Source organism: Megalobrama amblycephala, linkage group LG11 (assembly GCF_018812025.1).
Source record: "Megalobrama amblycephala isolate DHTTF-2021 linkage group LG11, ASM1881202v1, whole genome shotgun sequence".
NCBI lineage: Eukaryota > Metazoa > Chordata > Actinopteri > Cypriniformes > Xenocyprididae > Megalobrama > Megalobrama amblycephala.
Window position 1 is genome coordinate 40063807 of NC_063054.1, and position 17599 is coordinate 40081405.

The 17599-nt window shown below is 36.1% G+C and overlaps 1 protein-coding gene across 1 annotated transcript in view; it reads right to left on the minus strand.

Moving 5' to 3' along the window:
* The window catches only part of ipo13b (importin 13b), a 47617-nt gene that overhangs the window by 19358 nt on the left and 10660 nt on the right, over window positions 1-17599 (minus strand). Inside the window, exons 3-10 of the mRNA XM_048208010.1 lie at window positions 16589-17199; window positions 6731-6871; window positions 5259-5400; window positions 2712-2878; window positions 2235-2355; window positions 697-844; window positions 300-481; window positions 177-203 (exon numbers count right to left, since the gene is read on the minus strand). Of these exons, the coding sequence (XP_048063967.1) occupies window positions 177-203; window positions 300-481; window positions 697-844; window positions 2235-2355; window positions 2712-2878; window positions 5259-5400; window positions 6731-6871; window positions 16589-17199 (1539 nt within the window). The remainder of the gene's footprint in view (window positions 1-176; window positions 204-299; window positions 482-696; window positions 845-2234; window positions 2356-2711; window positions 2879-5258; window positions 5401-6730; window positions 6872-16588; window positions 17200-17599) is intronic.

Here is a 17599-nt window from a genome sequence, read left to right on the forward strand (position 1 = left end):
AATTTTTTAGGTAATTTTGATTTAAACAAAGGAAAGAACAATTACAAATCATTTGAGACTTTGTTGTATAGCACCTGATCAGGATACTACGCAAAGTAGATTTTGATTTCAAAACGGCTGACCATAATCTGAGCAAAACCAAATGGGTTTATTCATCAAAATAAATACAAACTCACCTTGTGGATCTGTTTAATAAGCACTTCCTGCATATAAGACAAAAAAAAGGGCATTCAGATAAGAAAAGCTGTGTAAATTTGTCTTATATATGTTAGTATCATGATCATTAGAGCATGTGATACCTGTGACACAGCAACTATATTGGTAGCGTATGGGGGCAGATCATATTTGCACTCTCTGCAGATCTTCTTTAATGTGGAGACACTGGAAACAGACAGGTCTGGATTGCCCAACGCCTGCAAAACCAGTGGCAGAACGCTGCTCAGCATCACCGGATGATCCGCCAACCACTCTGCCAACGCTCCTACAGGGAGAGACATAATGGGTAAATATCTGGGCTGGAACTCAAAACTGAGTGTCTGTGTGGGAAAATAATTGTGTGCAATTGTCTGGTCTGGACCAAAGTGTGTGAAAACAGCCTAAATTGCTTTAAGATGACAAATGACAATTTCCTAAAACACAGAAATGGCACAACGACGGTTTTTAATGTTATATGAGCACCAACATGCAAGCACACACCGATTGTGAACATGACCGTGTCGGCCAGCTGGACGTTGTTTATGTTGATTCTTGGAATGAGGCCGATGAGTCCTGGGATGACATCAGAATAGTTCACATCTATCGTTTCGGCGATGGACTGGAATCCGTACAACAGCGCTTCTGTATGCTGGAACAAAAAAGACAAATTTCTGTTAAAAACCCAATGTAGGGCGACAAGATTGGGGTTGAAAAATCTAATTGACCCTTCGCCGGGAGTTTGATTGACAAGCGATCTAACCAATCAGAACGCTGAATCCGCCATTTTGTCCGACAAAGCAGTTAGAAGATTGACCTCGGTGGACTTAAACTTGAATAATGGTGTGTATTGACATCTTTCCGCATTTGAAACAACATTCCTTCTGATGTTCATTCATGTTTATTTGATGCTATAAATGAACTAGTAGGAAGAGATGATCGGTTTATGAGTCGCTTGAGATGAGGCGCTACAGCAATCTGTCACGACACATTAAAAAGCCACAAAATGGTTTTTATTGTTTGAATTTCTTAAAAAATTACACAGTTTGAAAGCTGGGACTTTGTTTAATATCATAAGTAACCTGCTCTGTCTTGTCTGTCGACGTGTTGTCAGTGTCCTCTTTGCTCTGCGATGTATTTTTTACTGCGTGTGGCGTGACAGCGCCACGGCTTGTCGGACAAAGCAACAGTAACTAAGGGGGGGCGGGTCTTTGAGAAGGGTCAATTGCATTTTGTTTCTGATTAAAAAATGTGATTTTTAGATCTTTGTTTGTAGGGCTGTACAATTTTTAGATAATATGCAATTATATGCAATTTTGTGATTATATATCAAAACGGCTATAAAATAATAATAATTACATATACTATATGTATATTTTATGTATAGTACATATACTATACATAAAATTGTTAAACAAAATAAAAAAAATATTGTTAGTAATTACTGTAATACTTCACTGTAAAATAAAAAAATTAGTATTTAAGAAAAATAATCTAATTTTATTTTACAGTACTAATACTTATTTAATACTAATATTTATAAAATTTACAAAATAAATGCTAATATTTATTTTATATTTACTATTATTTTTTTTTTTTTTCATTTTCAAATATCAAAGCAAAAAGCTTTTATTTTGGCGGGAAAACAGCCTTAAATCATCTTCTCTTTAGTTTATAAGTTTATAAGTGCTTCTCATTACAAGTTTGGGAAGATGGTTGGCACATTCAAAAGCGGCCTAAACTCAGAGAAGATGCAGAGATGAGTTCACATGGAGCCACATTTTCTGTGAACCGAGCCGCTCTGAGACACAGAAAACAGCTGCTCTCATGTAAAAGCCGAGTTTCACTATGAAACAAGAAGCATATATTTATTGAATGAAATCACAGCCTTTGCTAATTCATAATTGCACTGAGCCATAACAGTTTTGTTTTTGTTTTAATTAATCGTGCAGCCCCAGAAATGTGCACAAAAGTTCATCCCTTTGCTTTGTTTGTTTAATGAAGCGCAAAAACAATGAAAACTGAATCCATTATTTTCTGACCTGCCATGTTGTTGTTTGTTCTGTGTTGGTGAGGAGTCGCCCCAGTTTATCGTACAGGTTACTGAGTAATTCGGCTCCCAGCATCTCGTAGACGTACATCAGTGTGTCGGATATATCCACCCTAAAAGAGTCAAACATCACAGAAATGCATTATTTTATCAACCCTTCACACCTTAGAAAAGTAACACAAACCCTTTGTGTTGTTCTTCATTTTTTTCTAAGACAATTCAATCGAAAAGTTTTTAGCCATACACATATTAAAAATTTAAATATTAAAGTAATATTAAATATTAAATTGTAATACATGTGTATTTTAATACTATTTAAATATTTAATTTAGCATATTCCTAATAAGAACATAAACATTGTCTGCTGTGCAAATACAACAAATCCAACATGAAAATTGCTGAGTGTAGAAGAAAATGTTACAACAGGCCCATGAGAATATGAATCACACACACACGTGCGCGCACTGACCTGTAGATCCTGAACTGCTCCTTCTCGTCTGATGACCAGGAAGCATACTCCTCATCCGTGGGGAACTGCGCTTTGTGCAGCAGAACGTCTACGAGCTGGAAATACACAGGCCTGTAGACCTGCAGATACACGGCCTGCTTCTCTGCCTCAAACGACATGATGTCATCCTGAAACACAGGGGCAAACATCAGCAAATAAACACTAAACTACTGATAAAGGAAGGAAGAATACAGCCAGTGAGTCAATATCACTTATCACACAGCTACTTAGTAAAATAAATAATTTTAATTAATTTTGTGAGAAGAGTGTAATTAAAGCAATGGATGACTGTAAGTAACTAACTGCGTATAGTTTAATTATGTCGAGAGTCTGATTTAATGACCAAATAATAATAGTAATGATAATAAATACTTAATAAAAAAAAATACTAAAATACTTTATTAAAATAAAATATGTATATATATATATATATATATATATATATATATATATATATATTTTTTTTAGATTTTGTGTATATTATATAAAACATAAAATATATACATATAAAAATATATATATATTTTTAAATATATATATAAAAATATACATATACACACACATATACAAATAATAAAAAAGATCAACTATAAATAAAAAATATATATAAAATATTTTAGATTTTATGCGTATATTATATAAAACATAAAATATATACATATAAAATATATATAATTTTAAATATATATATATATATATATATATATATATATATATATATATATATATATATATATATATATATATATATATATATAATTTTAAATATATATATATATACAAAAAAAAAAAAAGATAAACTAAGAACAAAATAAACTTGTAAATATTTTATATAAAACAATATTCTATTTTCTACAAAATAAAATTCATCCATTCATTATCCACACCACTTGTCTTCCGTAGGGTCGTGGGATGCTGGAGCCAAATAAAATACAATTTTTAAATATAATAATATTATTATTATTATTATTATTATTATTATTATTATGTAATTTATGTGATCAGGTGGTCACTGTTGAAAAAATTGTCAGTATTAAAATTTAATGAGTGAAAATAAAAATGAAGTTGACATCACAGTCACACTGGCTTGTGTCTTCTATAGAAGAGGTATTATCAATTAACCTGGGTTTATAAATTATTAATATTCTATTTCTTTATGGAGAAATTCATGGAACATCCATAATCCAACAGTTTTGCTGCTAGATTTAAACCTTTAAACATAGACATAAAATATTCAGCTAATGCAGACTGTAAACACAGGCAAGGACACAGGCAAAGGTCATTCCTGAATATTCAACACGTGACGGCACACACTGCAGTAAACACAGGTGTATATTCAGATACAGTCTGAAGGAAGGTTCAATGTCTCTAACAGACACTCCATCACTGCTGCAGATTTACACACAAACTATTTTTTTTATGCTGGTTCAAGAATATGTGAAATAAGCAGTAGATCTAAGGTTATGGAACTCAAATCTGCTAATCTTATAGGCCTACATACTGTAAATGCACAGTAAACATCAAAGTTAAGAATGAAGAAGGAGAAGAAATTAAAAGGGAGTGTGGAGAAAGCAAAGACTCATTTTGTGATATAGCTACTCACAGCAAAGTTGTTTTTCGTTCTTTGCTTGGGGGTAAAATAAATACCTTCACAGTGGTATACTGTTAACGAACATCCCGATGACGCCCACACTGATGAGAGCGCAGTTTAGATGAATATGTAAATGAGTGCTGCATGCTTTCCTCTCAATAACAAAATAAACACACAACTAAAATGACAGCGGTGAGAAAACAGCAGTAAAGAAAGCATTTGATCATAGAGATGTGTATATGTTTGCACGAGCTCTGCTAGTCGGTACGTCACATATATTTATACCACTTATATATGCGTTAAAGCCACATATATATTAACTAATTTCTATACTATTATCTATGACATTAACTTTTTTGCTCACCAGTCACTGTATATAGTCACTCAGCATTTTCACTGGCCACAATTTTGACACCGATAGGGCATAAACTGCCATACAGATATTTTTAATATTATCTCATAATTTGGCAGCAGGTATATTAGGCTGCTGTCATTTTAATAAGACCTAACGGACAAAGGTTGCAGGTTCGATTCTCAATACTGGCAGAAAATTACTGAGGTGCCCTTGATCAAGGTACCTAACCCCCAATCGCTCCCGGGTGCCACAGCAAAAATGGCTGCCAACTGTTCCGGATGTGTGTGTGTGTGTGTGTGTGTGTGTGTGTTCACTACTCACTGCTCCTAATGTGTGTGCACTAACTTGGATGAGAGGACAAATTCAGAGTATGGGTTACCATACTTGGCCTTCAGGTGCCACATTTACTATCTAGTTATCATCACTATCATCGACAAGTGCTGGATTTGAAGGAAAAAGGCATAAATTAATCGGTGCACCTGCTCACTAGTGAGGTACTGAACAGATACATGCACACTGCAGGTAGAGACGCAGTGTTTAATATCTTAGCAGTGATTCTCACCTGTAGTGTGTACCAGAAGGTGAGTGTGAGAGAGCTGGTGGTCTCGTTGACGGGGTAGTGTCCAGGGATGCCTGTGCAGAACATGATCATATTCACCAGTGCCAAAAAACTCTGCCAGTGCTCCACCTGCTCCAACAGAGCTCTGATAGAAAAGAGGAGAAGAGACCTTCATCACACCAACACTACGTTTTATTTGGAAAATCTTTATCATTAGCGATACATAACATATTTACCATACCAGTATCAGTCACTATTATATATTATATATTTGTGGAAAATGTTTGAAAAAAAAAAGTACACTTTTTAGCAGTGACGCATTAAACTGATCAAAAGTGACAGTAAATTCACTCACAAAAGATTTCTATTCAGGTTTATACAGGTCAATTTTTTTTTATTTTATTTTTTATTTATAACATCTAATTAACACAATAAGTTAACAGCCCTATAAATTGTTTTAGAAAGTGTACTTAAAGGTGCCGTAGAACGTCTTTTCAAAAGATGTAATATAAGTCTAAGGTGTCATCTGAATGTGTCTGTGAAATTTCAGCTCAAAATACCCCATAGATTTTTTTTAATAAATTTTTTTAACTGCCTATTTTGGGGCATCATTAACTATGCACCGATTCAGGCTGTGCGGCCCTTTAAATCTCTCGCTCCCTGCCACCCCGAGCTCACGACTATAAGTGCAGTTATACAGTGCATAAACAAAGTTCACACAGCTAATATAACCCTCAAATGGATCTTTACAAGATGTTCGTCATTCATGCTGCATGCATGCATCGATTCCTGTGAGTATAGTATTTATTTGGATGTTTACATTTGATTCTGAATGAGTTTGAGGCTATATGCTCTGTGGCTAACGGCTAATGCTACACTGTTGGAGAGATTTACAAAGAATGAAGTTGTGTTCATGAATTATACAGACTGCAAGTGTTTAAAAATGAAAATAGCAACGGCTCTTGTCTCCTCGAATACAGTAATAAACGATGGTAACTTTAACCACATTTAACAGTACATTAGCAACATGCTAACAAAACATTTAGAAAGACAATTTACAAATATCAGTAAAAATATCATGTAATCATGGATCATGTCAGTTATTATTGCTCCATCTGCCATTTTTCGCTATTGTTCTTGCTTGCTTACCTAGTCTGATGATTCAGCTGTGCACAGATCCAGACGTTAATACTGGCTGCCCTTGTCTAATGCCTTGAACATGAGCTGGCATATGCAAATATTGGGGTCATACATATTAATGATCCCGACTGTTACGTCATGTTGAGATTCGCCTGTTTTCCGGAGGTCTTTTAAACAAATGAGATTTATATAAGGAGGAGGAAACAATGGAGTTTGAAACTCAACGTATGTCATTTCCATGTACTGAACTCGTTATTCAACTATGCCGAGGTAAATTCAATTTTTGATTCTAGGGCACCTTTAACATTTTCTTCACCTATTGTGCGTGTTTGTACCTTGAATGGTTCTCTCCCAGAGAAACGGCGATCCGACAGATGCCATGTGACGTCTCCATGTCTCCATTCTGTACAGCGTCTCGTAACTGTTCCTGGAGCTGTAGCACCTGCGGTACCAACTTCAAGAGAGTGTTCACGTACCTGAAACACACAGACACAATCCACACAATGTTCAGGACTCAACATGAAACCACATTAGCAACACATTTAAAGCTTCACAGGTAACGTTTTTAGTTTGAAATTAAAATAAATAAATAAATAAATAATAAGGAGAAAGAACATCATAAAACTGCATACTTTCATCATTCATGCACGCATATTTATGTCATATCTGTAATTGAAGGAAAGAAGGTCAGGACACTACTTGTAGCTTCATTGAACCTCTGAACGTCGAACCGAAAAGAGTTTGCAAGCAGAAAGGGAAAGTGACAAGGATCGACATAGTTTGCATAGCATCAGATTTGCTGTCCACTGACAATGTTTATGTTGGTAACAATGCCAATCTCTAAACCAGTTATTACTTTCGTCTGTATTTGCCTATAAATAGCCTTGCAAAGTTTCCACCATCATCTGATATGAATTGCAATAATTATGTCTAATGTCAGCATTGCCAAGCTTTTGTAATGCAATTTTAATTTCATCAAGTCAAAACAATGGGATATAAGCTACTTACCTTCTCATAATACATTTTTCAGATAGCAGTATTTCGTTATTGAGAGAGTTTTCATGTTTTTAGTGATCTTCACACTGATAAGGCGATCATCTGTAACCATGAACACATTGGTGTGCCTCTAGCCATCAGATTCATGTGAGCTGAAGAGCAAAGCCAAATCACAACTCTCATAATTACCAAAACAATGCTCCTCTGCATGACTTAGATTTATGCTTCACCCAATAGAGGGGCTAAAGTTACACGGTGTTGCTTTAATCTCTCATCATTTACTCATCCTCATGTTGTTCCAAACCCATAAGTCTTTCATTTATCTTCGGAACAGGAATGAAGATATTTTTAATGAAATCTAAGAGATTTCTGTCCCTCCATTGAAGCATCAGAGTTTTGGCAACTAAAGCGTTCATAAAGAGATCGTAAAATCAGTCAAATTTAATCTAAGTGCAGTGCTTCCCACAGGTTTGAAATATACTTGCGGTGGTAGCCGGGCGAAAAATCCTCCTATTACCCACGGCACAAAAATGGTCTACTACATGTGACAAACAAACAATGTGTGATTTTTAACAGTATTTTTATTTATTGAAATTAATTTTAATTAAATAACATATTAAATTTAATTACATACTAATATTATGCATTATTATGCATTGTGAATTATGCAAAATTACAGCATTTAAATGGTTCACATTTTCCTATGTTCTCCTTGCTGTCATATAGTGTCTCTCTCAGTGAATGGGATTTTACTAGCAAAATTTATAAAATGAATAATATATGTGTGTTCTTAGTCTTTTCTTTCTGTGGGGGAGACTACAATAATTTACTATGAATTAAATGGAAATCAAATTAAATACAATTTATAGTGTAGCCAAAATACCAATAATGCCCAAAAGAAAAAGAAAAAACTTAGCGTGTGACTTTTAATTATAAACAAGCCCGAAATACACCGGGACTCTTATTTTGAAATGTCTGTACTATTGCAGGCTGATCCTTCAGATTCTTACAATCGTCTAAAGCATTTTATATAAAGGCCATAAAGTAGACATTGTAATAATTCATCAACTTGAGTTCATTAGCAATCGCTTGGCATAAATGTGTGCTCTTCATTGATTGAGAATCACTTTGAAGCAGTCTGAAGCTCTGTTGCGCGAGCTTGTAGAACGCGCAACAGCGGCCCCTTGTGACTTTGCAAAATGCAGCGCCCGTTTGAATGTTAGCAGGAGTAAGTAGTTCTGATGCACACATAACGAGCAGGTACGAAACGAGTAGTTAATCGATCGCGGATGGTTTCATTATCTTGCGCGGATATAAAAGTATAAGAGGATAAAAATAATAAAAGCAAAAATGTGTCTCCAAATATACTTGGGCGGCCGTTATTATACATGGGCGGCCCACCCAAGTAAAGTCTATGTGTGGGAAGCACTGAAGTGTAATCAAATCATAATATGTGTCTTGTTGAGGTACTGGCAAATATTGTATCCCTGGCTAAGAGAATCGATGTTGGATTGTATGTATGATTTACACTCCTAATAAACAGTGATCAGCGATTATACATCGAGCTTTATGGATTTGGAACGACATGATGGTGAGTAATTGATGACAGAATTCTCATTTTTGGGTGAACTATATCCCTTTAAGAGAGTAAATAAGCTCAATTTTGGTTAATGTTGACCTCAATGCTACTACTTGCCCATGATAACACACATATACTAAACAAAAGGTTTATCAATGCTGCCCATTTAAAATGACTTGCTTGGTTAATTTACTTCTAAACACATTCCCATAATGCTCTCTGACAAAAACACAATGGACAACATTAACTCTTCTCTTCAAATCATCACGCTCTCCTTCATTTGTCTACAGCTGTTACCTCATTCCCACATGAACTTCTGTCATGTTCCTCACCCCTGCTGCCATCTCAGCGCTTTTGGAACAATCTGTCCCCTCGCTCTCTCTCTCTCTCTCTCTCTCTCTCCCTGTCGCTCTCTGCCGTCTCATCCTCCTTTTGGTGTCAACAGCAGGAAGGACACACGAGTGGAAATGTTAACGAGGTATGGACAAAGAAAAAGAATGAACGGTGGCTCATTACTGGCTCGTCTGAGGCTCAGCGCTCGACAGGCACATCAGAGAACATGTCTCTGTGGCATTAAAGAGTGCTTCATTAGGGCAAACATCCTAACCAAGCTAAAATCTACAGCGTCACACCCTTAAACGCTCATCCGTTGGGCTTTTTTTCAGATGGGTGGCAAAAAACAGATTTTTTGACACTTGTAACTCAAACGGTTTTGTTTTATTTGTAGCAAAAACTACTAAAAAAAATAACAGATGAAAAATCATTAAACCTCCAGCAATCTGATTGTAATTATCAACTAAAAAATATTTCAGTTGAAGATGACGTGACAAAACAGGATCAAATGCGCGTTTCCTCTGAGAATGTGTTAAATGAGACGATATTAAACAGATTGTGATGTAATATTATGATAAAAATTTATTATAGATGAGTCCAAAAGAGATGTTCCACAGTTCAATAGGTCTTGTTTTCTTCATTTAAACCTATTTCTGAAGTGTGCTGAAGGAAAAGAGTGGCTGCCAAGCACACACTTAACAACACTGAAGGACCTCATATTTTTTTTAAAGGGGTCATATCATGGAAAAGATGATATTTCTTGCTCTTTATTTTAAAAAAACAAGACACTGACAATGTAAACACAAGTTCTGTTCCAAAACCCATGTTGGCAGCATTTAAAGGCATTTCAGGCAACCAACTGTTCCAAACGGCATGGAGAAACCTTATGCTGCATTCAGAGACTCCAGATTCTGTCCAAATTCTAATGCAGTATTGAACACATCCTTAACGGATGAGGCAATCACAGAATGCACACATTGCACGGTAATTAAAACATGATCTAAGATGGATGATGCAAGATTTCATTAAAGGTGCCCTAGAACTTCTTTTTAAAAGATGTAATCTAAGTCTAAGGTGTCCCCTGAATGTGTCTGTGAAGTTTCAGCTCAAAATACCCCATAGATTTTTTTTAATTCATTTTTTTAACTGCCTATTTTGGGGCATCATTAACTATGCAATGATATATAGGTTGCGGCCCCTTTAATTCTCGTGCTCCCCCTCCCCCGGAGCTCGCGCTTGCCTTGAACAGCATAAACACAGTTCACACAGCTAATATAACCCTCAAAATTGATCTTTACAAGATGTTCGTCATGCATGCTGCATGCATACATCGGATCATGTGAGTATAGTATTTATTTGGATGTTTACATTTGATTCTGAATGAGTTTGAGGCTATGCTGCGTGGCTAAAGCTAACATTACACACTGTTGGAGAGATTTATAAAGAATGAAGTTGTGTTTACGAATTATACAGACTGCAAGTGTTTAAAAATGAAAATAGCGACGGCTCTTGTCTCTGTGAATACAGTAAGAAACGATGGTAACTTTAACCACATTTAACAGTACATTAGCAACATGCTAACGAAACATTTAGAAAGACAATTCACAAATATCACTAAAAATATCATGTTATCATGGATCATGTCAGTTATTATTGCTCCATCTGCCATTTTTCGCTATTGTTCTTGCTTGCTTAATTGTCTGATGATTCAGCTGTGCACATCCAGACGTTCTGCCCTTGTCTAATGGTTTGAACATGAGCTGGCATATGCAAATATTGGGGTCATACATATTAATGAGCCCTACTGTTACGTAACAGTCGGTGTTATGTTGAGATTCGCCTGTTCTTCGGGTCTTTTAAACAAATGAGATTTATATAAGGAGGAGGAAACAATGGAGTTTGAAACTCGGTGTATGTCTTTTCCATGTACTGAACTCTTGTTATTCAACTATGCCGAGGTAAATTCAATATTTAATTCTAGGGCACCTTTAAATATTGAAAGTAATGATTACTCTTTCTTCAATCTATTTATTGTGTAAACATGCCAATTTTTTAAACTTCAATTATAAGTCAGTCAAATCCTGTTTTCCATTAATTGATTCAGTGTTCTATACTAATTTTTAGTCAATGGAAACTTTGAATCTTTTAAGTCGCACATGGTTCAACAATGAAAGGCTGGAAAATGCTAATGAATTTTTTTTTTTTTTTTTTTTTAAAGAAAATTATACTTTTATTCTGCAAGGATGCATTAAACTGATAAAAAATAAAGTGATTTATAATGTTACAAAGATTTCCATTTTAAATAAATGCTGTGCTTTTTAACTTTCTATTCATCAAAGAATCCTGAAAAAAATATATCGTTTCCACACAAATATTAAACTCTTTTCAACATTGAATAATAATGAGAAGAAATGTTTCTTGAGCAGCACATCAGCATATTAGAATGATTTCTGAAAGATCCTATATAAATAAAATCTAGATAAACTAGCTGGTTGTTGGACGGCTAGTAAATTAGTCATGACCCATCCCATCCCTAGATGGAGAATGTGGCCCCTTTAAAGTGCTGCGTTTGTTTGCAGTGTGACCCTGTCCTTCCTGGTTTCATTGATCTAATGGCTGGTGAGGCTGCAGCTCTGGTGAGTACATTTATTTATGAGTTCTGGTTTTAAGATGCTTTTACTAGAATAGGCTCTAAATAAATAAATAATCATGTCAATGACACTGCAGTCAAGGTCAAGAAGGACTTTCAACACCTTCAGGAAAATGTCACAGCACACCTGTGTGTTTTGCAATGGTGAGTGAACATTGGGCCAATCCAAGGCTACATCCACATTAAACCGTATATATTAAAAACCGTTTTCCTTTCAAAACGTTCCCTGTCCGTTTGAGCAACTTTTTGGAAAATGCTTGAAAATGCAAGTGTAGACTTGCATTTTCAAGCATTTTCCGAAAAGTTGCTCATCCACACTGAAGTGTCTGAAACTTTAAAATTACTGCGCATGCATAAAGCATCATAAAAGCTTACTGAGATGACACTGAGAAACCCGACATAATAATATTCTCATGCTTTCCTTCTGTCATAATCATTTTATTAGCACAATATCCCAACTCTCACTGGTGCGTCCAGGTTGCACTCAAAATCGTAATTCCATTTTTGGCCTAAAACGCAGAACGGCAACTGCGAGTAAATATTCTGTCATATTTCATAAATGTGATATGAAGATTGTATGAAGTAGCACTATGAAAGTGAATAACAGGCACAACAATGGCAATTCAGCCATATATGGGTACAATATGCGTCACGACTAAACGTCAATCATCGTTTTCAAATGTATCCCCTTGGAAAAGCATCTTCAAAAAAAGCTCAGTTTTAGTTTTCTCACTGAACAAAATGAAAGGCCAAAAGTACATAAATTTATCCACTAACCATTCAAAAACGTACAGTTTCATTCTACAAGTTGTAACTTCTTCCTGAGTCTCTCCATCAGTGTCGACTCCGGTTTGAACAATGTACGGCTGAACACCGTTACTGACAATCCTCATTTTGGCTGCGTGAGATTCTCCAGCTTTGTTGTTGTTGAGCTGTTAAAGCTCCGCCCTCTTCTGAAAAGGGAGCCGGGAGCAGCAGCTCGTTTGCATTTAAAGGGACACACACAAAAGTGTTGTGTTTTTGCTCACACCCAAATAGGGGCAAATAATAAAGCTATAATAAATGACAAGCTATAATAAATGATCTGTGGGGTATTTTGAGCTGAAACTTCACAGACACATTCTGGGGACACCAGAGACTTATATTACATCTTGTGAAAAGGGGCATCATAGGTGCCCTTTAACAATTATAACCTTGGATGAGATTATACAGCATAACAACAACATTCAGGCTCAGAGATTCTCATCTCTGTGTGTGATGTCATGTCTCTCAGACTGACCAATTTGAGTTTGATTTATCAGAGCACAGATTCATCCTCACCTCAAACACTCTCGCTTTGTTTCAATCCTGCCATCTCACTGTGTTTCTAAGGACACAGACGCTCCCTCTGCCTCTCTACACAATTACCCTCAAACACCAGGAGACAGATGAAATGAGTTGCCTGGCAACAGGATGCATTTGGTCCAATGGCATCCTCCCGAGAGGCTTGATTGTAATGTGTTTAAACAGTGAGAGGAGGCGATGAGGTGATGAAGGCAGAGGATAGCGAGAGAGGATGAGGCACCAGGCATAATGGAGAAAAGGACAAAGGTGAAATGAATAACAAAAATCAATGAAGAATCATCAATGTGACCTTTAAGAGCAGGTTGACACGCTTGCCATACTGAACACAAAGCAGCACACAATGAGATTTGGACGAGTGGACTACAGAATTCAGACGTTCAGCAGCAGATCAAAATATGACAGCTGAGAGTAAAAACTCGCATGCTAGCTATCCATGTGTTTACTCATCAAATCAACTGTCTGTCAGTAATAGAGGTGTCAAAGACAAGGCCTGAGGGAGGAGTCTAATCTGTCTTATTTAATGAAAAAAAAAAAAGCTTAAAAACAAACAATAAAGTCACATGCAACTGTTATATTGAATGATGCACTAACAAAATGATACATTACTACTACTCAATAATTACTCAATGCTGTCAGAGTTTGACTGAAAAGAAACTGATTCACAGTTTAATTATGTACTATGTAATTAAAATGAGAGATTTTTAATATGCATAACTCTGTGTCAATCTTCGTTTTAAGGTGGCTCATTAAAGCTATAAAGTTATTCAGCCAAGTTTTCTCTTGTCAATATTGTATTTGATTAATATTATGAATGTATTTGATTGATGTTTTTTAATCAACATAAAATGAAATACCTCAACATAAAACAAAATACAATGAATAAAAATCCAGTGCAAAAAAAACAACAAAAAACTATGCTTCCATTCAGCCCTGCTGCACAAACTTCCTGTGAAAAATCAAAATCTGCCTCTAAAGGTCACCTGTCCTAATCAGACCCCTCACGCACTGTGAAGTGAATTCAGCCGTACACCTGTAGAAACTATTAAACTACAGCATTAGACTCAATTACTTGAGCGGTGGACAACTGTCTGTCTCCATCAGGGCAGAAGCACTTTAACCTCGTACCACCAGCTTTCCACAATCAAGGATGCTTTCACCTCTAAAGGTCCGTCCTCTGCATCCGCTGGCTCTTGCTTTCAATGAGGGGGGGAAGGGGTGGGCTCCTGCCGCGTCTGTACCAACCAGAGCGTAAGACATCGCTCCCTCGCTCTGTCTCCATGGAAACGCCAGCCATCCTTGAAATAAACCTGCCGCCGCCACCCCCCTTCTCTCTCTCCTCTGATGTGACTGTGTTTCAATTTGCCTTTGTTTCTGTCTCTCTTCTGCCCAGTCTCTCTCTTCCTGTCTCTCTCTCGCTCTCTCTCTCTCTCTCCCCCCATCAGTCACTTTCATCTCACCTGTGTTTATTCTCCATTTTTCTCTCTCTTTCCATAACATTACCATTCCCAAAGATGCATATACAGCTCATATTGTTCAGGGTTATTATAGTTATCTAAAACAAAAAACACACAAAAAATATATATAAAAAAGTACAAATAGGTTGGAATAAAGCTGAAATAAAATAAAATATAAATATTTCTTAAACTAAATGAAAATTAGAAGTAACTGAAATAAGTTGAAGCACTAAAATGACAAAAATGGAAATAAAAATAAATGAAACCTAAATAGCAATATTTAAAAAACAAAAACCAATAAACATGATGCACACACATTAAAAAAAGATCACTAAAAAAATAAAATTAAAATTAAAGTTTAAAGTAATTTAAACAAAGTATATAAATAGCACTAAAATAACACCGGTAAAAGCTGGCTTTGCAAAGTAAATTGGTAAAAAGAAAAAGGCTGGTACAATTATTAATAATGCATTTATGATGTAAATCACAACGTAAGAACAATGGTCTGACACCATTTACTTTTTAACGAAGGATTGAGAGTTACTCACATTGTACATTAGAAAATGTATATTTAGGTGCATCTTACAAGAACATGTCCAGGTCATATTTCATCATAAATAAAAATAAAATAAAAATTAAGTTAAGTTTATTTGGCTTATTTTCATGACAATTAAGGATTTTCCCCAAAATGTTTTAAACAACATTTCAAAAACAACATTTTTTTTTATATAAGTGGCTTAAAAGAAAACAAACTTCTCAGTCTAATAACTACGGAAGAGGATTAGGGCCAAGCAATAATAAAAAATAAAACCATTTTGAGATTAAAGTTGTTAAATTACGAGAAAAAACTCGTTAAATTACGAGAAAAAGGTCGAGATAAAATGTTGAGAATAAAGTCATTAAATTACAAGAATAAAGTCAGTAAATTACAAGAATAAACTCATTAAATTACGAGAATAAACTCATTAAATTACGAGAATAAACTCATTAAATTACGAGAAAAAAGTCGTTAAATTACGAGAATAAATTCGTTAATTTAATGACTTTATTCTCAACATTTTATCTTGACTTTTTTCTCGAAATTTAACGACATTTTTCTCATAATTTAACGACTTTTTTCTCGTAATTTAATGACTTTATTCTCAACATTTTATCTCGACTTTTTTCTCAACATTTAACGAGTTTTTTCTCGAAATTTAACAACTTTAATCTCGAGATGGTTTTATTTTTTTTATTATTGCTTGGCCCTAATCCTCTTCCGTAAATAACTGTAAATCTGGACTGTTTACTTCCCCCCTTGGTGATGCTTTACTGTAATAAAAGAATTTCTGTAATGCAGTTTTATTAATTATATTATTTTAAACTATATTTAATTAACTTAAGTTATAATTTTAAATATATTAACAAATTAACTGGTAATAAATAAATTGAATATTTACTGTCAGCATGAATTAAAGGTAGCACAAAAAAAATCCTAGATGCAAATTTTTTTGCAGTGAAATTTTTCATTTTCTTCAAGCAAAATACTTTTTTTGTGGGTGAAATATGATGCCCAGAACATTTATTTGACAGGCTTCATAAGATTCAGCCATGTTATAAAATGCAAAATTACACATTAATGGCCGGGAAAAAAAGATGGCGGGTTAATTTTCTCAATTCCCTAGCCATTGCTAGGTGTGTAAAACATTGAATTTGGACACTGCCTGGTTTGCTGTGCATGTTTCTTACGTTTCAATAAAAACCAACCTCCATTTACCTCTATAAAAATCTCACTCCACACTGCTTTCATGGCCCAATGCATGAGTGTTATCAGAGTAGTGCAGTGATGAAGACTAACCTCTGTGAGTCAGGTTGTGAGATGGTGTTGACGATGGCCTCCACAGCCGTATCGAACAGCTCCGGATCTGCCAGCGCCGTGAAGCTGGCCTCGACCAATCCCTCGCTCTCGTTCAGAGGAACATCCAGCAGAACCCAGCTCGACAGACACTTGAGCACACGGGCTTTCACCAGCGGCGGAGAGTCCGGCTGCCGTAACAGCTGCTGCAGGAGAGGGTAAACAGCCGTCCACTCCCGGCCCAGAGCGCCTCTCACCTGACCCTTACGGTACTGCGGCAGTCGGCTGGTCTGGAACTCCTCCGGGAGAACTGTGAGAAGCTCCAACAGGGCCAAGCAGCGAGCGCGGCCGTCCACCTCACCTCCTTCTTCCTGGAACATGCGCACCATTTCCGACACGGCCCCCGGCCACGCCTCGGGCATCATGTTGAGGGCAAGGGACGCCAGCGCCACGCACAGGCGGGTCAGGACAATCTTAGAGCCGGAGGCGAAGCGAGCGATCTGAGAAAACAGCTGCGTTTTGAGCGAGTCGTACTGCTCGGCGGGGATGTCGGCCCAGTAGCGGGAGATTTTGGTGTGAAGGGCGCTGGCGCCGAAGTATTGGATCTCTGGAACCTGGGGAGATGAAGGAAGACTTTGATTGTGTTTCTCTTTCATAGATTCCATAAAGACGAAATCAGATTAAATGTACACAAAACATAAAGTTGTCTTGCATCATTAGTCGGCACAGAGTTTGTGATCAGCGCTTCTCAACTGGTGTGTCACAAGCCAATTTTTTTGGCTTATTTTCTTAATAATTTTAGGACATTTTCCATGAGGATTTTAAAATGTCAAAAACAACCTTTTGTTCCATTGTATATGTTAGAGGTGTAATGGAAAATAGTTGATCCATATCAAAGTCCCTTTCAAGGAAAGTCTGTTCACCCGGCTGTCATATTTGCATCGCCTCTGGGGAGCTATTTCGAGCATCCAAGACCAAGTCCTATCTATTTGAATGGGGGAATCCAGAAATCTC